The sequence below is a fragment of the Macrobrachium rosenbergii genome, chromosome 40 (genome assembly GCF_040412425.1).
Source record: "Macrobrachium rosenbergii isolate ZJJX-2024 chromosome 40, ASM4041242v1, whole genome shotgun sequence".
Taxonomy (NCBI): domain Eukaryota; kingdom Metazoa; phylum Arthropoda; class Malacostraca; order Decapoda; family Palaemonidae; genus Macrobrachium; species Macrobrachium rosenbergii.
In genome coordinates this window covers 13,569,071-13,595,590 of record NC_089780.1, presented here as the reverse complement: position 1 = coordinate 13,595,590, position 26,520 = coordinate 13,569,071, and the positions used below count along the sequence as shown (strand labels likewise).

General features: G+C 34.4%; 2 protein-coding genes across 2 annotated transcripts in view; both read right to left on the bottom strand.

Annotated features, from left to right (window-relative positions):
- LOC136826325 (fibrocystin-L-like) overlaps positions 1-21,838 on the bottom strand; it is a 57,619-nt gene extending 35,781 nt beyond the window's left edge. Inside the window, exons 1-27 of the mRNA XM_067083576.1 lie at positions 21,747-21,838; positions 20,703-20,875; positions 20,030-20,185; positions 19,682-19,831; positions 18,337-18,520; positions 17,342-17,444; positions 16,347-16,452; positions 15,783-15,901; positions 14,103-14,399; positions 13,388-13,514; positions 13,028-13,092; positions 12,188-12,309; positions 11,726-11,970; positions 10,980-11,162; positions 9,083-9,274; positions 8,630-8,816; positions 8,167-8,370; positions 7,895-8,019; positions 7,542-7,696; positions 5,503-6,431; positions 4,898-5,042; positions 4,462-4,579; positions 3,272-3,427; positions 2,791-2,968; positions 1,939-2,089; positions 1,647-1,806; positions 560-741 (exon numbers count right to left, since the gene is read on the bottom strand). Of these exons, the coding sequence (XP_066939677.1) occupies positions 560-741; positions 1,647-1,806; positions 1,939-2,089; positions 2,791-2,968; positions 3,272-3,427; positions 4,462-4,579; positions 4,898-5,042; positions 5,503-6,431; positions 7,542-7,696; positions 7,895-8,019; positions 8,167-8,370; positions 8,630-8,816; positions 9,083-9,274; positions 10,980-11,162; positions 11,726-11,970; positions 12,188-12,309; positions 13,028-13,092; positions 13,388-13,514; positions 14,103-14,399; positions 15,783-15,901; positions 16,347-16,452; positions 17,342-17,444; positions 18,337-18,520; positions 19,682-19,831; positions 20,030-20,185; positions 20,703-20,875; positions 21,747-21,838 (5,004 nt within the window). The remainder of the gene's footprint in view (positions 1-559; positions 742-1,646; positions 1,807-1,938; positions 2,090-2,790; positions 2,969-3,271; positions 3,428-4,461; positions 4,580-4,897; positions 5,043-5,502; positions 6,432-7,541; positions 7,697-7,894; positions 8,020-8,166; positions 8,371-8,629; positions 8,817-9,082; positions 9,275-10,979; positions 11,163-11,725; positions 11,971-12,187; positions 12,310-13,027; positions 13,093-13,387; positions 13,515-14,102; positions 14,400-15,782; positions 15,902-16,346; positions 16,453-17,341; positions 17,445-18,336; positions 18,521-19,681; positions 19,832-20,029; positions 20,186-20,702; positions 20,876-21,746) is intronic.
- Positions 21,839-21,970: 132 nt separating this feature from the next.
- Positions 21,971-25,162, bottom strand: LOC136826324 (uncharacterized). Its single transcript, XM_067083575.1, has 4 exons — positions 25,088-25,162; positions 23,945-24,159; positions 22,965-23,119; positions 21,971-22,115 (listed from the first exon to the last, which is right to left on the bottom strand). The coding sequence occupies exons 2-4, from the start codon at positions 24,092-24,094 to the stop codon at positions 21,971-21,973; spliced, it is 450 nt and encodes a 149-aa protein (XP_066939676.1). The 5' UTR covers positions 24,095-24,159; positions 25,088-25,162.
- Between the last annotated feature and the right edge of the window lie 1,358 nt (positions 25,163-26,520).

The following is a 26,520-nucleotide window of genomic DNA, read 5'->3' as shown; positions in this document are numbered from 1 at the left end:
CAAAAATAGGTTTTCCTAAGTCAAAACTTGTTTTTTTAAACAATACTGCTGATTTTAAAGCATTCCTGCGATAAAAATAAATAATACTACTATATTGATACACATGAACATCTAAAGGGATTGGAAAAGCAGTATGCAAGACTAACTCACATGTTTCACATAAGATTCAGTATAAATAACTGTGTAACACACTACAGTACTCAAACTGGTGAGATCACAACCAGGGATGGCTGAATTCCCACTCATGTTTTTGTTTGTCAATTAATCTGCAAATGCTGAGACCTAATTTTGCAAGGGTTTGTACATACTTTAGTTATTATTGTGACATTTTTTGTCTTTTCCTCTTGGTAACAAATCGTGAATAATTTTAAAGTTACCATGTCTCCAAGCAGTGTCACATACCCTTACAAAGTGATAAAAGTTACATAACGCTGTTAACCTCTAATAATTGTAAAAGTGAATCATGTATAATTCAATGAAAAATTATCAGGCAGAAAAAATAAACAAGGCTAAATTTGCAAACCACATACTGGATTAATTAAGTTTATGCACAACTTACTTTTGCACCATAACTAGGCAATTCAACAGATCTTGCATCTCCATAAAGCTCAATAACTGCTTTGCCTGTAAAAGGTTCTTCCTCTGAGCCAATGTTTAGAGATCCTCCGTCAACAATTAAGATATATTCTGCCCTTAAGATGATTTCCTCAGTTGCCTCTGGATCTACTATCACATGACCCCCTATCAAGAACAAAAATTATTCTATGTTACAAATTGTGGAGATTTTAATAATTATGGCCAGTAATTCAATTAGAAACATCAACACTGTGATGTAAAAGCAGTGTTAGTATGAACTCAAAGCCACTGAATGTGAGCTTATGACAGAGGCATGAAATGGTGTCCTGTCCTGCAAATAAATATTTATACACATCTATCCTTGGAATGAAAATATAGGAACGACTGAAACATTTAAAGGATTGTGGAAAAACCAGTTCTAGGCTGAAAATACCACTGAAATTTTGAATTGGTCAACAATATCTTCTGCTTACAGTTTCACTTCTCAAAGCATATATAATTCATTAGAGCCCAATTTTTTAATTCATTTGGCCTCTTCATCCTTGTATTTGTTATCATCCATCATCTCCATTTTTCAGAGCTAATGAGCAAGGGTAAAAATATGAAAAGTTACCAACTGAATCTTCACTTTGTACTGCTGAGGCTGTCAACTTTAATGGTATGTTCAATCATAACAATAACATTCACTATGACATATACTAAGGCTAGCACCATTAGGATGGCGTTGCTAACTATGAATAAAAATCTATGGAGATAATATAAGAACTGGGAAAAAAATGGGACCTTACATTAAAAATCAAATTTACTTCCACTAATCTATAAAACTTTTCTCATGACACATAACAATGGACCACAAATAATAAGCAATATCCAAGTACAAGATTGGCAATATATTACAGAAAATATTTAATAAAACTAAAGGGACACTTCAGAGACCACTAAAAACCAAAATATAAAGGGCAATAATAGTATAAAAGAGTCCTGTATCCTATTTCCAAACTTTGAAAGAGAAAGGCTAAATAATTACTCATGAGGAAAAATGGAGTGTGGAAAATATGGTGTAAACAAACCTTTAATGAGCAGCATCTTAAGAACCTCAGTGGAATCATCAAGAAGAATAGTCTGCCCTTCCTCAATGACTACCAGTTGCCCTTGCGAGGGGACAGGCTCCCCTCCCCATGTGTAGATGGAGCTCCAGCGATCAATGTAGAAGAATTCAGCATTTTCATTCTGTTTATAAAGATATCATTTCTTACATACTCATCATAATCCATAAGTAAAAGTAACTTCAAAATTATGTACAAAAGTACTGTATGTGCAAAAAATCATTTCAACAAAATATGAATTAAGATGTTATCTTACCGTTGTAGCAATGCCAACGTTAGGAACAGTGACTTGAACAAAGAATTTCCCAGGGCCATTGTGGGCCTCAGTTACACAGATAATCTGAGTTGTACTTTCAGACTTTATCTTGCATTCCGATCCTCCTATGGATACTTCATTACCCGATACGCTGTAGTCAGAAAATTCAATAAAAAGAGATTTACTAGATCAACCTTTACATAGTTATCAGGTTAGCAAAAAGATGAACATAATCACTTTTCAGAGAAATATTAGTTTGCACATACTTCTCAGCTAAAGTTTCCTTCATGAGAAAATGTCTTCAGACTACAGCAAGATTGTAGTTAAAATGTATTTTAATTTATGTAATGACATAAGTTCTTTATCATTACCAATGCCATACCTACATGTTGCAATACTGGAGCACAAATACAGTAAACTAAGATTTAACTAATTACCTAAACACAATCGAAAAAAACTAAGAATTATGGCTGACATGAACTGTGAAGATCATATTACAATTGACAAAATTGCTGGATAAAGTGAGAGCTCAAAGATTAAGAGGGTTTCAGTATCTAAGTGAGAGGATCATTTAGAGAGAGAGAAGTAGTTAATATGGATGTAGCAGGGCAAAGATCATAGGCAAAACCCACACATTCTAGAAAAGGGGCATAAAAGACTGGGACCACATGGGAAAGAAGGCAAGTGCACAAGACAGAAGAACTCATTACAGTATACTATCTAATTCTGCAGACGATTAAAGTAATATAAAAACTTTATGAGAAGATGCCTAAGTTGATAACTACAACACAACCAGTGACTACAATTTCAATGACAGACTAAAAAATATTTCACTTCAACTACTCTACTTACGCAAATCCAGTTCCATTGATGGTCAATGTGGTTCCACCTGCAGTACCACCACGAACTGGTGAAATGGCAGTTACTGCTGGAGTGATTGAAGCATCATACGTGAAACCACCAGCTAGAGTAGCTGTTCCACCACCTGGATTACTTACTGTTACATCGCATGATAGTGTTGGGGAACCATCTAGAAGTGCAAAAATAAGAATTATCTGTAAAATTCTAAAATGCAATATGAATATTATGATAACTGAAAAGTATTCCTTCTAAGTTGTAATGTAGGTATACACTTCACCTGTTTGGATTTGTCGTTAAAATATATAAGTGGACAACCAAAACTGTTGAATCAGCTTCGATTTTGAATTATGATGATCAAGTGATGTACATTTAAAAATTACAAATTCGTAAATAAAAAGTAATCACTAGGGAGATCATTAGTAGTATAAACTCATATCTTAAAAGTCCCAAAAATATGCAGACAGAGACTTACCTTGCTTTCGAGATGGAACCAAACACTTAAGCATTGTTGATGAAATACAGGCATTCATAGGGATTAAACAAGCCTCATTACATACTGTAATATTGGATCCGCCAGATGGATCAAACCCAGTCCCACTCAAGACCACCTCTACACCACCAAAGCCACCTAAAATTAATATCAAGATAACAGCACATTAAATAGAGAAAAAAAGCATTTCATCAAAGAATACTGTAATAACAAATATTGATAATTTTTGTTCCATAAACACAAAATTATTTTTGCCCACTGTATTTGCTTGACAAAAAATTTGCGAGGGATGCCTGGATTGGTGCCACATCTTTGACTTGAGAGAACCTTATGCTTTTTTAAAAATTGGTAATTATTTAGCCTTTCCACTTTTGGCCAGATAACACCCCACAAACAGGAGATAATACCAAAGTATCCAAAGCACGACTTTACCATGCGATTACCAGGCACCAAGTCTAAGAGGCAATATCCAAGGTATCCACCTCTGGTACATGGACTTCTGAAGATTTGGGAATATGAAAGTCAGTCGTAGGGTCCGCAAGACGAGGCAAAATTTGAAGAATTACCTGTCTTGTATATTACTGCTTTAATACAAGACAATTGTATGAGTGTAGGCAGCTTTAGAGATTTCTTGTCTTCCAGTTAAATCAAATCTAGAATCTTATCATAAAGTCCTCCTGAGTGGTCACTGATGCATCATTCAAAAGGAGGTAGAAAATAGAATGGCCAGAGGATAAATCCCCCAACAATCACATAGACCACAAAGAAGGTGGTGCTACTCCTGGCCTTTGTTTGATTGGATTCCAAGTCCACAGGCCTAATTCATTCATGAACATTTTGACACGAGGTCATCCTCTCCTGTATCAGCTGGAGAAAAATCCATCACTGCCAATACATTTTTTTACACTGCATAAGATAAGATAAAGTATGCTTAGGCTGCCTTCCTAATAAACAAACGCATTCAACACACTTCATAAATTATTCATTTGGGATACACAGTACACATATCTAGCAGTAAATACTACCACACATCACTCACTGATTCTGATACTGAATACAGAGTATTATTATTACAGCCTCCAAAAAACATATGATTCATAACCACAACATAAAAGCACAAAGTGATTAGTATATAGTGAGAGACACAGTAAGTTGCAAAGGGAAAAACTTACCAGTGGATGGTGTGACTGATACCAGGGACATGGAGTACTGAATATCTACAGAATTAGAGTCACCATACATAGAATCTCTCACAACAGCCTTTTGGACACCACCAGCCAAATCTGGACTCTGAAAACGAAAGATAAATTCCATAATCAGTAAGTATGAAATATTAATATACCATAAATATTTAAAAGCTGCACCTTGAAATGTCGTAATATTAATAACTTCCCATTCTTTCAGTTATTAGTTATAGAAACACAAATGGGTAAGACTAAAGTTTCATATTTCCTGTACTGTACTATGCTGTGTTTGATATTTCTTGGAGCGTTTTGGTAACAAAGTAAACAGTCTGGTAAATATCTTAAAAAAGGAATAACAAAAATGCATACCTTTGTACAAAATTGGGGAATTAATTACAGATATGATGTAAATAACTATACTTACAGTGCATGACACTGCATTACCACTAGGAGAGCCAACAACAGCACATGGTGAACCTCCAATGAAGACTTGGGGAGCAACACCACTAAGCATAAATGAACTTCCTGTCAGGGCCAAGGATGACCCAGAAGTCAAACCACTGTTTGGTCTGTTCAAAAGAAAATGAGTATACAATAATTAAAGAAAAAACATGAATGCAACTGGTTACATTTGCAAAAACTATTTATAGAAATACTGATGCTTTACTCTACTTTAGGATTAGTTTCCCAAAAGGGAAAGTTTGAATCTAAAGACAGAGTAAATGATGGGAATCAATGTTTTCACAGTAGTTAATATACATGAAGGGAATAGTTCACAAGTTAATTCATTTACAGACTTGAGGTTCTCAGATCAGAGAGAACAGTTATGCAGAGGAAAGCATCATAATGTCAAAAGTATGTACAATGAGTAAATTTCAATTAAATATCCAACCCAAAAACTAAATACAAATTAGAAATATACACATATTTTACTTCTTTCACACTAACAAATTTATGTTTGTTATTTTAAATCTAAAGAGAATTATTACACTATACACGCATCAGTCAAATAAATTCTGAATGACTTACGAGACACTTGTCAGAACTGGTGTTTTACTAGCAGTGAAAGAATACTGGTCTGATGCTGTGACCTGAAGTCCTCCAGACGTGACATTGACATTTATGACACCTTCTGCGTGAGGAGAGGTGCGGCACGTTAAGCTGGTGGGGGTTTCGCTTTCAATGGTGCAAGATGTTCCCCCTATGTCAACACTTACTTCTCCAGGTATGAAACCTGTCCCTATAATAGTTAATAAGGCACCACCATGGATACTACCCTCTTTGGGAGCTATGGATGATATAACTGGTGCTACTGTGGCTGTTGCTGCACTAGCGTCAACTCTAGCACTTCCTTTGCCATCGATAATGATGGAGACTTCATAAGATCCTGCAGGTAAACCAGGAGAGTTACACTCAATGGCAGTATCTGTCACAGTGGTTGGTGAGCAATCAAAGGATGTCTCTTCCTGCTCTGCCTGTCGTTTGGATCTCTCTAGCACTGTAGGAGATTCAACATGTCCTGATCCTACAACTCTCCAAACTCCAAGTTTTTTGGTTTCTTCAAATGTTGAAGCATTTGTGCCAGTAAATTCACTCCAAAAGTTGGTGCTGCTCCTCACATCTTCAAAAAGATCCTCTCTAACCTTAGGGATATGAGTGTAACGGAAAGCATTTTCTTCTTCGTCAAATGTGGGTTTTAAGTTCTCATATTCCTTGGTCCTCGTTTGGGATTGTATTACTACAGGGTCAGGAACAGAAGCAATCTGGTCATCCTCTACGCTCCTCTTATGCCTGGCAGAGGCTTTTGTCAGTGTTACAGTGACCTTTGATGCATCACTGCCAAATAAGGATCCGGAAATTGTGGCTCTTTCACCTGATACAACAAATGAACTTACAGTTGGAGTTGCAGAATTACTGTAAGTAAATGTGGAGCTAACCATTTCACTCTCAGCTTGAATCTGAAATTTACAAAAACAAAGAATTTGTGAATAATTAACAAGTAGAAAACATATTAACAAAAAGGCCTTCCAAAAACTACTGGTATGTAGAGGAAGTTATGCCAAACTGGCATTTCCTCAGTATGTCATGAACGCTTCTAAATGCAACAAAATACTGTAATGAAACTGAAAAATTAATTCCAACCAGTAATTTATTTCATATGATACATGAACAAGTACTAAAAAACTACCTGTTCATACACTATCTAATAACAGATGGAAACAGGATGAACAGCTATAACATTGACAAGATTATTTGTTGCTAAACATATAGGCATGAGATCTGGAATTAGTTCTGCAACACTGGAAAAAAAAAGCCTAAAGAAGAAATACAAGATGCTTGTATGAATGGAACTTTATTAGCTAGATCATAAATATTACCTAGCTGGTTTATCACACTTTTGCAGTTTAAGGTAATATTTTTTAGTCCCTCCATAGCGATTATCTTTTATTCCAACTGACAATTTTAAGCACTGGAAAATGTCTTTTTAGGTAAGAGGGATCAAATGGGTTTATGAAGACCTATCACTCATAAGTCATGGTTATTTCACTGCAATCAATACCCAACAAGATTGAAGCTTATAGTATGTAGTAGGTAATGTTTTTCAAGGGCTGACTTTATAATGACCATCTTTTCTTTAGGAATGATCAGAAAATCTAGTTGAGTATCCATGTATAATACTTTTTGTCTCATTGTGACTTCTTGAATGACAAATCTTTTGGAATTATCTAAGAGTGAAATATGGAGTACTTTATCCTAAAACTGAAAGTTCTCTACATGAAACTTACTTTCTAATAAAGAATTTTACGGTGAAAACTCCGTTGTTCATTCACCAGATAACGTGAAAAGTTATATGGAAGGTATGAGTAAATAATTACCACTAATGCTGTGAGATTTTGACTTATTACTGTGATGGTTTAACCCTGTTTTCTGGGTCCGGATGAATTTACAAATTAGCAACCTTTTTTTTATAATTCAAGAGCTAAACCAGAACAATCCAGTTCAACATACTTTGCTACATCTTTACAATTTCTAAAGAATTTTTCATCCAAAATGGCTTAATTACTTACAGAAAAAGCTGAAATGGAAACTTGAAGAGGATAAGACCCAGCAGCATTTGGTGAGGTTATGCAAGTAATACTTGTTGATGTCACACTGTCAACAGTACATGTTCCTGAACCAACTGAGACTGTGGCCTTTCCATCAAAGGCTTTGAGACCAGTACCTAATATGCAGAACACAAATCAATGAAACACTGCTCTTTCAAATCCTAAAGTTAAAATGCTTCAGAGTTAATGTCAATGCTATTCACATTACTGTTATAAAAGACATCGATTATATGAGCATATGACAATAAAATCAACCTGTAAATTTCTTGTGCTAAAAGTGACAATAATATGAATTTATAAGTCATTTTATTTACCTGTTATTGTAATTTTTGTACCACCAGCGATAGAGCCCTCAGCAGGAGAAAAGGCAGTCACCACAGGAACTACAGTAATCTTCCCTTCCTTTTCATAATTGGACACATCAACCATAGCTAATCCCCTGTAATAAAAATTTGAGTTATTCATCCCTAATTCTTCCAGGCTTTCAAGATCTCCAGAGTAGTTATTTAAACACAACAAACAAAAGACATTTCATTTGGAAATATTCCATGTCAAGAAGTTAAATTACATATCAGAGATAACAGACCTATTAACCACATTCAGTTGTAAGCCATAAGGCTTAATAGACATCAGTTCCTCTTGACTTTGAAGCTTGCATTCAATGAGGCTTTCTGAAGCTGTAACAACAGTGCAAACTGCTTCCCCAATTTTAACCTGATTTTGACATGACTGAGGCCCAAATCCAGTTCCATTTATGGTAAGGGTCACACCTGCAGTGACTTGCAGTCCACTGAAAAGAGAATGGTGTCACTTCAGCACAAAATAATACCTCTATGAAAAGTAATGAATATCACAATTTGTTCCTTTAATGATGTTATTCAACTTTTCTTTTAAATTCTAGCTGAACTTTTAAGTGTACTTTAATAAGAAGAATGGATCTCGACTTTAGTGACAAATTCAACATACCAAAGTACTAAAACAGGAAATCATTTGAATAACAGAGTAGCCTGAATTAAATGTATAAAATAGTACACTATTTATATGCAAACCTGAGCTGAGCCACAGAAAACGTTCTGTCTGCAGATACACCTGTTACAGATGGTGTGAAACACTTATCAGTGAAGAAATACAGATGACTATTATCAGGTGGTGAACTTGGCACGTATGCTGTTCCATTCACATCACATCGACTCAGTGCAGTATCTACAGTGGAGCCACAGCCATTTATGCCAGTTCCTGAAAGACAACATTCTACAATTAATTTTGAGGCGTTTGTACTTTTTACTTAAACTTGCATTTCAAATGTCAACAGTAAATTTAGTAGTATTACTCAAACATATCTATAACAAATATCAGTGTAAAAATTCGAGAATGCATGGTAACTAAGAAAAGCCAACTGAATTCCTATGTCAGAGTCTAGCACACAAAGCATATTAATGATTATATAAAGCTTTCAGTCAGATCCTAGATAATAATGTAAATATTAACAATAAACTACTTACCAAAGTTAGTGCTTCCAGATCCACCTCCTAATTCATTAGTAGCAGTAATTCCACCGAGCTTAACTGTAACTCTAAATGTTTCTGGCTTAGGACGGAGCACATTTACTTGGCCTGTCATGACCAAGTCGTCATAAACAGGTGCTCCCGCAAAGTAAACAATCTGAGCATTTGGGAATTCCACAGACACAGAACCTGGAACAAAATTACATAATGTATATGAACATAGGATATTTTACTTATTGTCATAGCCTGTAATAATGATACTGTGTATTCTTTTATTTGATACAAATAAACCAGTGCTTTGACCGACAAAGAGTAATAAAGTGAATACCAGATATCAGTGCACAACAAGAATTTGTATGACAACTAAATCCTAATGCAAATCTCAGTTGAGGCCTTACAATAGTTTATGCTGAGAACTTTACCATCTTTACTTCTGATTATTTTTGTCTCAAGTTTGTCCTGTATTCATGTATGGTGTATTTCTTATTTCATAAAACAGATCCGAACAGAGATCTGATCCTGGTTCATGGGGGAGGGGTGCCAGCCAACCAATGACCAGCACCAGAGAACTGTCTGTATAGGATTAAAACCACTTTCATGCCTGCCTCTGTATAAGTATGACCAGAAACTGCTTTTTAATTTGGCATATCTCTGACTGCCACTGAAACCATGCATGAGATGCTCAGCATGCAAAAATATAAATTCAGTAAGAAATTTTAAATCCTAAAATAAAAGCGCCAAAAGAAAACAGAATGAGGAGTAACATTTCTGTTACCTGGGAACACATTGGATTGTAAAAGTGGCAACCATGTAATGAAAGTTGAAAAATGCTACAAGGCTGCTGGTTAATAAGTGTACCTTATTAAAAAACAATGTACAAATTTATGCCCCAAATATAAGGCCTGAGCTACTTTACATAACACAAGGTGGAGGATATTTTTAACAATTGTGATTACAGCATATTAGGATTCAAGACTTAAGTATATGGAGATAATCATCATATACAGTATATGGGGAGATTACTGAGACATGAGGCACCCAAAAGCTCAAAAAATAGAATGACAGGTTAAAGTCAGTTGATCTGGGTGTGTGGTGAGATGAGAGAAGCTTTTAGTTGGGAAGTAATGGATAGATATGGAGGTGGCATGCCAAAAATCAGCAAGGAGCCCAAAAAAATTAAGGAGACAGGGATGGGTGATGTCGGGATCAGCTGAGAATTCAAGCAGAAAGTGTACAAGGCTGATAAGACTGGAGAACTCACTTTGCATCTAACCATCAACTGGGAACTTTGACACATGAGTATTGATGAATAACTAAAGATTTATGCTAGCCTTGTCTATCTCTTTTGGAATATTTTTATACTATTAGCTGTTCAACTTTTGTTTTCATTTTTCTACAGATTGAAACAAAAGGCAATTCATCTACTGAACTGCTCTTTCTTTACCTCTTCATTAGACCATCTTTCTCTCTCCACAGTGGCTTTCTATCTTTTTGTAGGTCTTATTTTTGGCAATCTTTGAAAAAACCTGAGCCTTGCTTGCTTTCTCAGACTACCCTTCCCCACATTTACTTAGTGGAAACTGATATCACCTGAACTGCATGTTTTTCTGATTAGTCATATACTGTATCTCTGCTACTTTCTGGGATGTACTTTATGCTTCTTTATTCTCTGAATTTTACAATCTTTCATCCAATGAAAGGGTAAAACTACAATTATATTAGCTGTTGAGCAACATGTACCCCCTCCAAGTAATTCTTCTGGTACTACTTGATCCTAAGCTATCAGACTTTCCACAGTCCTATATAAATTTGATTTGGGTGTGTGAATGCACAAACGATACTTGCAATGCCTATTACTGACAAAGAACAAACTAAATGATCCCCCTTTACTAACCTGCTGATTTAGGATCACCAGAAGTGAACCCCTTGTCATGTTCTCTTATTCCTGGGGCAGATACCTCAAAGACATTATACAGCAGCTGGGACAGTGGATCGTTCTTTGTCCAGACCCACGAGACTGTGTCACCTTCGCACACATTCAGCAACTTGGGTTCCCAGGCGTATCCTTTCCCATAAGCTGAAGTTGAAGAAAAGGAGGGAGGCAGTTTTCAAAGCCTCATTTAGAAAGTACATTCACTGACAGGTAACACATTTACCCTCCCTTTAATATTGGGTTAACAAGCAAGCCATGGTTAATTATTTCTTCAAGACAAAACACTGTTAAATTTTATAACCCTAACAGAAAGGCAATTATATTAATATTAAAGGAACATAAAGCAAAAAAATTAATAAAATGACTATCTTTCGTATTCCAGTTTTGTAGCACTGTATTTTAACAACCAGTATTTTCAATTGACATTATGAGGTAACAACAAAAATATGGCAGAAAACTACTAATGCCAAGTAAAAGGAATGGAAACTGAGAAGTGGACATCATGATATTTGCTTATCTTATAACATAAGGAGAGCTACACCATATCTTTTCCATTATTTAAAGGCAACCATGTATATTCTTTCACAGGTAACAGCTATTATAACACATCAAATCTGAAGCAAGTTTAAATTTCAAATTCTTTAATATAGCCATTCAGTTTCCACTCAAATCACTATATTCAAGGTAACTCCCACTTCAAAACTCACAAGGATGTGATCCATTGTTTCTAATGACATGTTTTCTAGGGACCAGGTGGACCTTGCAAAGAATCTCGGTATCAGAACAATCGATGATTGAACATTCTACATCTTCACCCAAATTTACTTCCAAGAGAGAGCAATTGGTTCCAAAACCAGCTCCTTGTACGACAACACGAGTGCCTCCATATACAGAGCCATGTGTAGTTGAAGATCCTGTCACCTTGAATGTATATGCTATCTCGTAACTACCACTGTGTGAGAAAAAATAATGTTTTTTATTATTCATTACATTTACAAAAATGAATCTCACAATAATGAGAGGAATACCACAACAGAGATATCAAATGTTGAGCAACTTTTTCAGCAGAAGTGACAATAGGCACTAGATAAACTGTGATAAAATCAGTTACTTGTAAATTTCCAATTAAATGATACTAATGAACTTTACTGGCAATGAATATTACAAACCTGGCATAGCCTTTGTCTTTTATGTCAACAATGATGGGATGCTGACCATGGGACAAAGACGGTAATGTGCACTGTATTGATACATCTGACCAGCTTACTGGTTTACATGGCTTTACACCGACCTGTTTGGAAAAGGTAAAAATCTTAAAATGTATTGTTACATTTACCTTGTAAATTACAACATAAAAATCCCATACAGTACTTCTAATTTCAACATAACCTATCTTCACCATTCGCAATTCACAAAGGATGTGCATCATCGACTTCCGCTGTTGATGGCACTAACGGCAAGAATAGGCATCAAGTTAACGGCACTTATGGCTCTGTAACTTGATGCAACATCAAGTTATATTGCTGTAAGTGCTGCTAAAGCACTGATAACAGCAAAACACCAACTTACAGCGGAAATCAACTTACAGCATGGTGCTGGAATAGATCCATCACCATAAGTCGAGGACCTATGTAATAATGGAGTAATTTTACATTTTAAAAAGCTACCCAAATCTTCCATACAATCAACATCAACATCTTTAAAAAATTTGTCTTTAAAAGTCTAAATTCATGAAGTCCAACATATGCATACAACATCAGTGTTTCACTAAACACAAGATGCTAGAAATGTTCTCTAAAAATATATACATATACACAGTATATACAACTGAAAAAAGCCAACTGTCAAAAAGTGTTCATCAAAACTAGTGCTGAAGTGTGGCACATATACTGTAAATGTTTATGTATGAAGTCTTGTGAATCTGATATGCAAATGGTTAAAAAAATTATACATAACTAAATAGGGAAAATCATTCAAGTCTCTTTCAGTTTGAATATTTGTTAACATACCATTACAGTGCTCGTATCCTGGACACTTCCGAAGCCAGAGCCACTTATGGTTAATAGGTCACCACCTGCAATCAATTATTTCACTGGTCATAAATGTCAAACATGAAATATACAAACAACAACCAAGGGAGCAATTACATGACATACGTGATGTTCGATAAAATAAGAGAATAAGGGGCCATCATAATTTCTATTATGAGTTGTCGTAAACATTCCAGTAATTGGTCCTTGGAGAGGAGGGAGAATACATAACTTATATATAGTTAAAGAAACCAAAATTGCTAAGGCTGATAACATGAACTGGTTGTATCATACACTACTCACATCTATTCTAGTGGACAGTTAACTTCTCCATCTTACCTAAAACAGACGATGATGTTGGAGAAATTGAGGCTATTGATGCTGACAGTGAAGCATCATATGTAAAGCTGGCTGCTGAGGATGGAGTTCCATCAACTGTTGCTATAGTACTTGCACTTCCAGCTGCCTGCACAGGTATGAAAATGGAAATGTTATGCACATGAAGACTGAGACATTTCTGATATGCAGAAACATGCTTTTGATTACCTCGTTTTTCAATTTGGGATCTTTCAAAGCCTTTCTGTCCACTAAAGAATTTTTGATACTACAGTAAGGTGCATCTTAATTTGTGATACTGAAACAGGAAATCATTTTTCAAGATTTGTGTGATAAACTGGTTTTCAAGATTTTATCCTGAAAAAAGATACTTGAATGCAGCAGGAAAACTGTTTAAATCAAAACCACAATTATAAACAGGAGGTCCAAGGATGCAAGAAATCCTTGGATAGTAATACGTAAAGCATGCAAGAAATCCTTGGATAGTAATACGTAAAGCTATCAAAAACTAATAACAGAATTAAAACACTACACTTTATTTAAGATATTTCTGAAACTTTCAGTATCTCTTCAGGGTTGAATACAGGATTTGTCAGGGAAACATTCATAAAAGAATTGGTGCAATAAGTTGACAAAGTGACACATATATATTTAAAAGAAAATGGATGAGACAGACACAAAAGCCAATTTACAAAACACATTTTGCCACAATACTTACTCCTGGTGGGGCAATGCAGGTCACTGTGGAAGGTGTTGCAGCCACAATGTCACATTCAGCACCTCCAATAGTTACACTGTTACCTTCCCAACCCTCAAGATTCTCAGGGAATCCAGTACCAGTTACTGTGAGTCTATAGCCACCACCTGTTCCTCCAGATGAAGGAGTAATCGCAGTTATAGCCACACTGACAGTTGTGGAGAGAGGAGGGTTGGGCTGTGTTGCACTGCCTACAGGCTGCATCCTGACTACAACAGGGTGGTTTCCAGCTCGTAGGTGATCAACTGTACACTTCAGCTGTTGGTTATAACAAACTGTCATTAGAAATACGTATAAAAAAATTCCAAATGAACTAACTGAATACCTAGTCTATAAAACAATAACAGTGCACTTTGGCTTTAAAAAAAAAAATTACAAGGTGACTCATTTTCAAAGTGAATAAAAAAAGGTTGCATAATATTTTATGGAGTACAACACAGGCTTTCATGATTTTTGCTTTAATAATAAATACTGTACTGAGCATTCAGTTAGTGTTCGCTTTTCACTATTAATATTTTCAATCTTGAGGAGCCAAGGAATTTACTAGAAGATTCCACTCATTATCAAAATTTTATAGCTAGTTAGTTAATACAGAATTCTAAAGCTACCTAAGTAAAATTCTTTATTCTTACAAGGCTGGCAGAAAGGAACTGTTCTTTTAGAAACAAATTAAAATATAATTCCTTCTTTTCAAAGGGAGGCTTTAAGAAAGTTCTGACTTTAAAAAAAGGTTTAATTGTTTTCTAAGCCTGATAGCTTACTGTTTAATGTTAGAAGTTATCACTTCTTTAATAAGGAATCTCTTAAATCTTTAATTCCCACTTTCTAAATAAGATAAATGAGATTGAATAGTTTGGCAATTTGGAAAATTTACAGAGTGACCATTTTGTTTTATCATATCAAGATCCTTCCTCAAAGAACATTATATGGCAATAACTCACACTGACATAAAACACATCTTAAAGTCTATTTCCTGTTACATAATGTTCTTTGATTTTAAAGAAGATAACTATGGGGGACTGTATTATATTATTAAAAAAGATAACTATTATATTATTTTCACATTCTGTTATTCAATGTCTTATCTAAAATATCTGTTAAAAATTCTTGTACAATATTCAAGGACCATTAAGCATTCACCATAAAATTTACAATTCACCTTTTAATTCTTAGTCACAAGAAAAATTCAGATATAAATAAATCTCAGTGATTAGCTTCGTGACATAAGTGTGCTACATTAGCTAGCATGTTAGTGCAGTATTATTATCATCATTAACATTTTTATAACATTTCTGGCAGGGTCATCGATGAAATGCATTTTCTTCACTCTTTCTTGCCTTCTGATTTTCTGCATAAATACCCATTCGGTCCAAGACTTCCTTCATGCCTTTCTCCATAACGTTCTAGACCTTTCTATGGAGTGTTGCTCTACTACTTCCAAATTTACTACTTTTCATACAAAGTATATCTCTTCCAATTTCATCCCAAGTCTGAACCATCTAAATCTTCAACCTGTCAAGGTAATTTTTCAGTCTTCAGATACCATAACCCTCAGAAGGTATGAAAATTGCAAATGCTGTACATTCAACAAACATTCATGAACTACACTGCATTAATCTTTCTTCAGATTCTGGAACTTACCTCAGTGCTTGTAACTGATGTAACAGTACATAGTTTATTTCCAATAACAACTGAATAATCTTTTAAGTTACTGCTTGTAAAGCCAGAACCGCTTACAGTGAATGTGTACAATGTACCATCTGCAATAAAGGAAAATTCTATGAGTTTTCATGCAAAAGCTAGAAATAAGATGTACATTACTTTTTGTCATTTCCATTCTAGTGTTTGATTTATATAACTTGATACTTTTTTTGCATAAAATCTCAAGTACTTCTGATATAGTGTTCTTTAAGCCAACTGATTATTTCATGTACAAGCAATTGGCTTAATTGTAAGTAAGGTCATATCCACACAAAAGACCTGCCATAATAAAAATTGCTTCTACATATATGTGACTAGGTAAAAATCCATGGTAATTCACAATTAGGCGTTCAAATGGTTATGGGTCGACCAGGTTACAAATTGAACTGGGTAGATTGTGACCTTGGTACAAATTGACCACATTATAAGTTGACCTGTAAACTCTATACTGTATCTTTGGTATAGAACAAAATGTATGAATTTTCAAGATGATGATCAGCTTACCAAAAGTGTCAGTCACAGAGGACACAGAGGGAATTCCGTTGCTGTTATACTGGAAAGAACAATCAGTACGACAAGCAGTATGGTATCCTCCCACAGTCACTGCAACCTGAAATCATACAGTATTTTTTTATTACAAATATACAAATCATTATTACAAAATACCTAGGTGTAAGAAAGTTTATGGATGCAAAATGTTTCTATATAATTTAATTTCTATATAAATTAACCTATCATGGAAACCTTCAAAGAAGCAGGATATGTAACTTAATTCCATATGATTTCCTAAGACTGGCAAGAAATTCATTTATACTAGTAAATATTTAAAACATCTGAGAGGAATTAAACATACTTTGCCTTAACTGACTTTGGAGGAAGTGGAATACTATAAAACAGCTACTGCATACAAAACTTTTGTCAACATGGCACAAATAAGCAAGAACTAAATTTCTTGTTCATATGAATCCAATACAGTATATTTAAAAATGATGGTTTAAAATACAAAGGTAATCTATCTACATAACTGCTGAAATTCTCTCTACAGACAAAAAAAAAAAACAACCTCCTTAGCATATGGACAGTCATACAGCACTAGATAAGCTCTCCAGCCCAAAACAACATTTGTGATTACACAGGAATTTTCTAACCTTATTACTGTGATGACTTTTGAATTATTATATATGATGGTTAAAATTTCATTTTCTAATGGAAGAAAGATTCAAATATTTGGACACTAACTTTTGACTATCCTTTATTATGCACAATTTAATGTTTATAGTACATCAATCAGTCTTTGAGGCTACACATATACTGGAATGAATGATTTGACTGCAAAATACTAATCAAAGGGTGCTCTAAAACAGAGGTTTGACATTTGCATTTATGATTTCAGAACACAGAAAAAGTTTAAAAATATCAGTGTTTCTGATACACAGAACTCTGACTTTTCATATTTCAAAGTATATTGGGAAAAGAAATATTTTAAAAAATAAACTTACATGTGGTTCTTCCCTCCTGGTAGTGAAGAATCCACCAGAAATAGGGTCATGCCAATTATTGCCTTCATTCTGTCTCCTGGTCTCTATTATCGTGCCAGGAGTGCTGATAAATATATAAAATTTTAATTTTTTTTCTTTTCCACAAATTCAAATCTCTTATATTCTACATTAACAACCAGCTGGGCAGATATGCTAAGTTCCCTATTACTGTACTGGTTTAAATAACTATGGCAGTTACTAGATCTTCAGACATTCACTGCTACAAGGACATTTTGGATGGATCAGAGGATGGCAAATGTTGAAAAAAATATTTGTACTGTACCTTTGAAACATAAAAGGTATTTCAATCATATTTTACTTGTTTATAAAAATGATAAACCTCATATTCAATTATCAACTTGGCATACCCTGAAGCTGTCATATACATCTATCAAGTCCTCTTAATAAGTTACAAGTCTAATAAATATGAATTTCGGTATCAATGAGATAAAAAATAAACAGATATGTTCCCAGGGAGAACATATTTATTTAAGTATGTCATATTGCCCACACAAAATACTATATCTGAAGCATACAGCAACGACCATGCACAGCTGAACAATAAATCATTATGATTTGAACAACAAATCATTATCGTGATTTATAATTTTCACACCACAAAAAAGTATAACTTTACTTTCCATTGGTGTGTATATTATTGCTATTTATGTCAGTTATTGCATATGAAAATGTAAGAAAAATATGGAAAAGCTGGAAAACATTTTTATGATATTCCATCTTGGACAGGTTTAATGATAATGCTCTCTGAACAGTCCCACCTTTCCAGACATCATCCTATCATTTGATGTCATCAGAATCTCAAGGGACGGAATATATATTACATTATTTGATGTCACTGGAATCGGAACAAATTTTTGTTTTTCAATTTCCCAAACAAAAGTTGTTTGCTTCAGAATCCAGCTGTAGATTAAGAATCTACCTGACTTAAAACTTACCCATCAAACACCAGCTTTGTTTCATCAATGGTGGGGATTTCCTTCTTTCCTGGGTTATTCAGCCATTCGAAATAATAATACCCACGATCGCAATCACCTCGCTTTTCCACTCTGAATCTTGATGTCCCAAAAGCATTCTCAAGCATTTCCATAAAGCTTATTGAAGGAATGTTAGGGCTTATGTCTGCAAGAGATTACAACAGTTTTTAGTCACGATACTATACCGAACAAATTTTGTTCCTACTTATTTATAAGAAAAGGAAGAAAGGTTATAAAAGTAATAAAACATATGCAGGAAGAGAATTCCAAAAGAAAAGACAATTGCTAAGCCAAGTAATCTGAGGATTATCAACTCCACAGAGTAAATACAAAAAGAAGTGACCTGACTTGTGTTACAAGGTTCCTTGTGGAGAGAGGGTTGAATTATCCTCAAAAGCATGTATTGAAGAAGAAGCTAGCTTGAGATGGCCACTGATAAAGAAGATAACATGAGATAAAACAGGTAACATGGAAAAACCACAAAAATACAGAAAGGACCAGAAGTTTTGATAACAACAACATATTTGAAGTTTTCATGTATAAAATTTAAACAAGCTTACGGAGGTAAGGGATGAAATCATAAGCAGAAGGTCTGATAAAGTCTTATGCCAGCCTTCTTCAAACTGTGTGTGAGAGAGAGAGAGAGAGAGAGAGAGAGAGAGAGAGAGAGAGAGAGAGAGAGAGAGAGAGAGAGAGAGAGAGAGAGAGAGAGAGAGAGAGAGAGGATAAGACTAAGAATTCACTAATGCTTTAACTAGTCACATATTCTTTCAGAGCTTTTTAAAACTGTACTGATAATAGCGCAAAATATTAAAAAAACCCACAAAAATCCATTTCACTAGCATGGGTTACCTCATATACAAGAGTCCTGTCAACTAACTTGTGATATACACACTGTGAAGGATATAAACATGAACAATACTAATAAAAATATCTAGCCAACGGTACTTGAATAGCTACCAAACGTGTAGGTACCAGATATAAAACTAAAATCAAAACACAAACCTTACACAAACAGTTTTCATATTCATATGAAACACAAAAAGATAAAACCACAGCATACAATAGGACCATTGTTTGGAAATTAAAGATCAAACTTAAGAAAAAAATACACTTGACAAACACTACCACATACACAGTAGGCAAGGCTCTTCACCTTCTTAAGACAATGTAACTCATTTTAATCATGAATCAGCATATGGTCTACACCCTTTGACTTTGGTAGGGGTATCATCAAAATCAAGAATCCTGTAATTCACACAGACATAAACAAAATAAAAGCTACTTTCTAACTTTAATGCTTTACCTTTGATTGTTACACCTTCTACAGTCATATCAAAAGTTCCACCCAATGGATGGGATGCTGCTTCAGTTCTCTCTATGAATGCATAGCCCCTGGGCGTGGAGAAATTGTAATTCTCGGCAGATGACAACGTCTGGACCAGCTGGTCATTCACTGTTCAGAATCAATGAGTTGAAAAAACTATTAAAGTACATACAAACACTACGGAAAGTTTTAGTTAGTTTAAATAATCTTACCGGACCTGATAATCTACTTAACCCACAATGGCCAATTGCACAACTCAAAAAATATGTGCTTGCTTAACAAATCTTTGCAATGACATGTGAGGGAAGAAACCTGATTGAAACTTACCAGTTGCTCCTACACCCAGCAAAGGGAAGTCACCTTCACAATTTGCAGTTATGAATTTGACATCAAAGGCATTTGCCTTACCAGCGACAGGTTCTACTTCTACATCGTTAATTAAGATCCCAAAGGATTTAAGAGCTGATGGTCTTGTCTGTCTCACTGAAAGGCACATTTCAAACAAATTACTTCATGAATAACACTCATAATGCATGTAAGAATCCACTGCATCACATTGTTTTAATACTGTACATTTGACCTTCAAAAGTAGTTTACGAATCATATCATAGATACTGTTTACTATAGTAAACAGTAAATGTTTATAAGTAAAATTTAACAATACATTATTCCATTGCTTTAAGAGCACCACTAATAGAGCTTTCAATTACATTTCATATTTTCATCTAAATAAGATTTGGAGTGCCTAAAGTGAGGAACTAAGTCAATAAAAATCCATAATTACCACCATCACTTAGTCTTAAGCACAATATTGAGTTACAGTTCAGAACTCAAACAGGGCATGCTAGCTTATCCTATTATATATCATAACATGTGAAAATTCCCTGAGAACTCAGCTATTTAATGTTGACCAAGCGGAGCCTTTTCGATTAACTCATAGGCTTCTTTTATTATAACAGAAATTTTTCTATGATGTTCAACTTGCAAGAAATCAACGTACCTGAGATCTGCTGACTGACAAATTGAACAAAGTCCACATTAAAGGTATCATATTCAATCTTTGGATCCGGCAGGAAAATATAATTCAATCTCAGTGTTGTTCCATCATATCTTTGGTCTTGGATCCAAGACTCTTCAGCTACCTTTTTAGCATTAATGCAATGAAACCGCCACCTGATTGAAAGATTTAAGAGATATTTTGAGCCTGTGAGAATTCTCAATAAACTTTATCGCAAAGAATTCAAATGACCAATGTCACAATTGTTCCTCAATTCTGCAGTGGTTGGGGGCACAATCTCCCACAAAAATTGAAAACCTGTGAATAACTCTTGCCTCCCTAGAACTTATGTGCTAATGTTGTACAATGTACTGTTGGCCATAAAGTTTACTGATAAGAAAGATAGTTTACTGATATCTAACAAAAACAGCTGATTGATTACTCATAAAAATACATTTTCATATCAAAAAGATGTAGAAAGAAAACAACCATGATACAATGGGCTTAAACAAATATCAAAGAGCCCTTGTCAACAAGAATTCAAAGTTATAAGAGTCAAGGTGAAAATTAATTTCATCTAGTCAGAAACACTAAAGTATGTACTTCCAGGTACAAGGGTCTCTCTCTCTCTCTCTCTCTCTCTCTCTCTCTCTCTCTCTCTCTCTCTCTCTCTCTCTCTCTCTCTCTCTCTCTCTCTCTCTCTTAATATCAATGTTTCTCTGTTCATCTACTTTTAAATTATTCAACTGATTATAGTTATTTATAAATGATTTGTTTAACCAGACCTCTGAACTCTTTTAGGGTTCTTCTCAAGGTTGGGAATATTATATCAAAGTAATTCTAATTCTTCACTAATAACTTATGGAATTCTGAAGAACAGAAGCACAAAACAACCATTCAGCTATAACTTTATGATTAGTTTAGTTTTTCTGAAACTTACAAATACAAGATATTACACATCTCATGACTACATTCTAAATTGATCCCAATGCAGTGGTACAAAGTAAAACCACTGCTAGACAAGACACTGAAACTTAAGATACGTACTCGTCACCTTCTACTGGAATACCATGGGAAAAATATATGTCATCAGTTCGTGAGCTTCCACTTTTGTCATACCATCTGTACCTGATCCTCATTGTGTCCTTGATTGAACCCTTGATGGCAAAACATATCTGAGAAGAAATGGTAAAAAACTGTACTACTATGGAAATATTAAAATCACAAAACAAGTCATTTAAAGTTCCTGGACACAATCTCAAACGTAGTGATTACGGTATTTTCCATGACATGAAAAACCTACAAGGAAGCACAGTATCTGAACTCACAAATGGATATCTGTTGATATCAATCATGTATCTCTCTTCTGTATCACGGTGTAATGTTCTGTACAGCTCATGTGTTACTTTGGAAAACCTGAAATAAAAATTATACGAACACTGAAAGATGCACAGAATATTCGTAACATACTTACTACCAGTACATCAGGTTACTGTCATGTCCAAAACAACAAGGAATTAACTTCTGCAGTAAAGTATGGTAAATCTAAAAACATATTGTTTATGAATGACCCTTTTAGAGTTACTGATCATTAGGGTCAGTTAGTTAGTCCTCACTGTATTTGAGCATAGTTTTTAATGATGCCATTAGGGCCTGTATATCAAACGAGTCTGTAACACTTCCATGCTGAAAGTAATTGGTAACTAGTATGTTGAAACAGAGCTTTTATCTATTTTAAATCTTTTTGATGTGGTTTAGTGTTTAAATGTGTTGTTCTGTGGCCCATTATTCCTTAGGTTTAACTTTATGTTCTGAGAATAAATTTTGGATTTTTCAAATTCCTGCCTCTTTTCTGCCTAACGTGTTATGATTTTCAATCATCAATACCATAGTAATAAACATATTACTTCTTAGATACACTGCCTTAAAAGTTGAAGGAACATATTAAATTATATAATGTATTTTGAGTTTTAAAATTCAAATATGGAAACAGACAAGATCAATTTTAAGTCCTTTGTTCCCTAACTTGAATAAAACAAGATAGCTTCCTTAACATCTTATATTTGATGTTTTTTCTTGTTTTAAACCTCTTTTTCATTCATAAAGTATAAAAGTTGGGTCCTATACTAACTATAAAAATGGTTAATTTTCTTGGTCAGAAAACTGAACTCTCAATGTTGTACAAAAATGCAAATTAGCTATTAATGAAGATCTTCAGTTTTGTCTCTGTATTTACTGAAGGGAAAAATCAACTAAAACTCTTACCTTCCACAAAATGGCTTGGTTGTAGCATCAATATAACCATCACCAACCAGGTCATCGTTTTCACTATCTTCAAAATTAGCTTGTTTTATAAACTTTGGCCCTGACTCTTGTATCTCACACTGCTGCTCAAGCAATGACAGAATTGCTGATCTAATCTGAATGGGAAATCATGGAAACAATTAAATCCATGTCAGCAACAACAACCTGTAATTTCTATCTAAGTACAGCACTTTAAAATCAAGTACATGTCCCCTGTGTACTGTGATAACCTTCTGAAAGCACATACATATGATCATTAACCTGTAACTTTTATTTCAAATACTGTACATACGACATGTAAGCCATCATATATTTCAATTTACTCTACAATTCTCCTTGGTGATTTGTGAGATGGAGTTTATGTCATTTTCACATTTCCTGCTTACTAAAGTTTTGGCCTTTTTACAGCAATTATGAATAGTGTATGTGAAAGGAATGAGAAATTATTTGTGACTATAATCATGTCTAGGTTCAATGGAAAAGTTCCATTCAGCTCAGTATTCAGATACTGTAGGATTTACAAGGCGAATACGTGAATAAGTACAATTGTAGATTTGTTGCTTTTTAAAAATATATTTACTTATGCAGTTTTATTCAATAACCTTACTTCAGCTCAATTTTGACCTTGAATGACAAAAAACTTATAAATAATAAACTGGATGTGGTGTAATTCCCAAGGCTATGTAGGTAAGCTTGATAAAATGCACATTCACCATGTTTTGGAATAGTATGATACAATCCTTCATTCCGATACTGTATACAAATGCAAATTTATGCTTCTTCAAAAGATGAAATAAAACTACAATAAAAGCAACTTAGCATTAACTGCTATGAGTCCAGAAATTTTTACAATATTTTAGGTGCATTCAACAGACTGTAACTGACACAGTACAGTATCTCTGTAGTGAATTACACTAAGTCAGAAAGATAACTTAAATTACCTCACTTGGGTTTGATCCATTAACAGGACTGGAGACAACACCATGTAGAGAAAAGCTGATCTGTCCTGGGGCGTTTTCAAAAGTAACACGATGAGTTTCATATTTCAACCTGGGGTTTATGGCTATACGAGTCTTCTCATTGTACGACATCAGGGATTTGTCATACTCCCACTTTGAATGGAAGTCATTCAGTGTAAGCTTTATTTCTGTGCTGACTGCAAAAAAAAAAATTAATTTGTAGTGTAAATTAAACAGCACTTAATCTTAATTATTTATCAAATGAAAGACTATACAGTATTATTATATAATATTTTTGTCATCTTTCATAGGAAAAGAAAAATTGGACCAAAATGGATACCTGTACTATTCTATTTAACAGAGTGTACCATTACTGAGAGACTGATTAACCATGAGTATGTTACTAACACTACTTTATCTGTGACTTGACCAAATTTAATACAATGAGCTGATTCAGTGTAGTTGCATTATCAAACATTTCTTTTACTAGCGTGGTCTAAAGAAAGATTTTTGCCAGTTCTGCATTCAAATTCTGAACATGTCTTTGTCTGAATATCCTATTGGAATGCACTGCACTTGGATTACTCTGAAATTACATTCATACGATTCCATAAGAAAACACTTGAACTTCCGTTTCATTCGTGACAAGCATCATTGACAACAATCACTTCTGTCCATTTGGTTGATCATTTGCCCAGTTAATGACTCTTCCATTGAGATTGGTTTTAACACTGAGGGAAGAGTTTGACAGGTATTTATCTCATTTGACCATATAAGCTGGTCGAATACACTACAAGGGACGAGGCATGCCATCCAACTTCAATATCCACTTAACCCTAGATGCATTCTAAATCATTCTGTTTTCATTCAAAGGTATCCCATTTATTCCATTTAGGTATATTAAAATGGAACTAGGTGATGTTGATGAAAACAATTAGCCACTCAGAAAAAAGAACATGAACTGTATATAAAAGTTCTACGAAAGATCTGTCTATAAAGTTAGTATGTAACAATCACCAGTAGGCAGTGAAGAACTACAGCATATGTAATACCTTTGAAGCTTATTGCATTTGGTTCAGTGTTTTCATAGAAATCACAATTTGGAATAATATACTGTATACTTACCACTGCCACGAAAAAGTATTTCTATATAAGGTGGACTGCCTTTTTTCAGATCAAATCTTTTCCAGTTGTATGCAGAAGTCTGTGAATGTAAAATAAAAAGCAGATTAAAACACAAAAGTGTAATAAAAATCAGAAGTTGATTATAAAAACCATAAATCTTGCAATTTCTTTTCCAAATTTCTCTAAGGGCTATCAATGTCACCTAAAAAGGCTTAGATTCATTGACAGAAAGTACTGATTTTCAATATTACAAATATGTTGAATAGAAGCTGAAAAAAAGACTGAGATGTTTTGGGCATATGATGAGAAAGGGAAAGGGAGAATCAGTTAAGAGAAGTAATGGGTATAGAAGTAGCAGCACCAAGGCCACGGGAGGGGAAGGCCGAGATTGTCAAAGATGAAGAGTTTTATTAGATGGGAATTAAAAGGACATTAAAGACTGGAGAGAGAAAACTCGAAATGCTAAAAATCTGTACAAGAGGAAACTTTACACATAACATTAATAATGATTTCCTCCACTACCTGCAAGAAAAATATTTAATAATACAGATGTATTTCAAAAGTAATTTGCACTTCTCAACTTTGTCACTATTCTTTTACTGGCAAGCACAATCATTGCACTCTGTAAAAGCAATCTATAGCTAATCCATACATAAACCATGCACAAGTACTGCACTATAAGCATACCTTGTCACTTTTTACATTTGCCTTTCTAGAAAATATAATACCACTCCCTAGGAAAATGTATAAAATGTACGACCGATGTGACCTTGACATTACTATTCATGATTAAATGCCTAACATCAGGTCTGTAATACTGTGTGCGTAAGTGAATTTCTTGAACTAATTGAAAATACTCCACAAAAAAATTAATATAACATCAGTAATTTTAACTAGCACTAACCTTATTTTCAGGTGCACCATCTGTAGCAATAAGATACTTATAGTCTCCATTTGGTATGTGGACAGCAAATGCATATTCTCCATCATGAGGTGGATGAAAATATCCTGTAAAATCAATCAAAATTATCACCATTGCACTGTACTAGGATTTCATTATTTCCATTTTCCATTAATATCATCATCATCAAATTGTTTGCCTTGGTAACTAAAAGAATTTTGATGTACTCTCAGGAGATCATCGACAAAATTTGGATTCACTGGCACACTTATGACCAAGTATTAACAACGTTCATTTGGCAACATTAAAGCTATGAAGAAAACCACACAAAAAATTTTTTAAAAAATGAGAATACAACTCCTTTTCCCTGCTTATTCTTATGTAAAAATATATGCTTGTATTGTGGCCCTATTCTGGCCCAGGGAGCCATGGTTTAAACTAAATTGAATCCGCTTTACATCAGGACATTTTTACGCAGATTTCTTAAATGGCTCCCTGACAGCTTTCAGTTTCTTAATTTCCTCATCTTCAC

What these genes read in the sequence shown, in the direction of transcription:
- LOC136826324 (XM_067083575.1), bottom strand. Translation starts at nt 24,094, where the DNA reads ATGTCGTACAATGAGAAGACTCGTATAGCCATAAACCCCAGGTTGAAA. An exon ending in ATGGATCAAACCCAAGTGAG is followed by an intron (nt 23,120 to 23,944) that starts GTAATTTAAGTT and finishes TTTCCCATTCAG; the next exon opens with ATTAGATCAGCAATTCTGTC. An exon ending in ACCAAGCCATTTTGTGGAAG is followed by an intron (nt 22,116 to 22,964) that starts GTAAGAGTTTTA and finishes TTTTTATTTCAG; the next exon opens with GTTTTCCAAAGTAACACATG.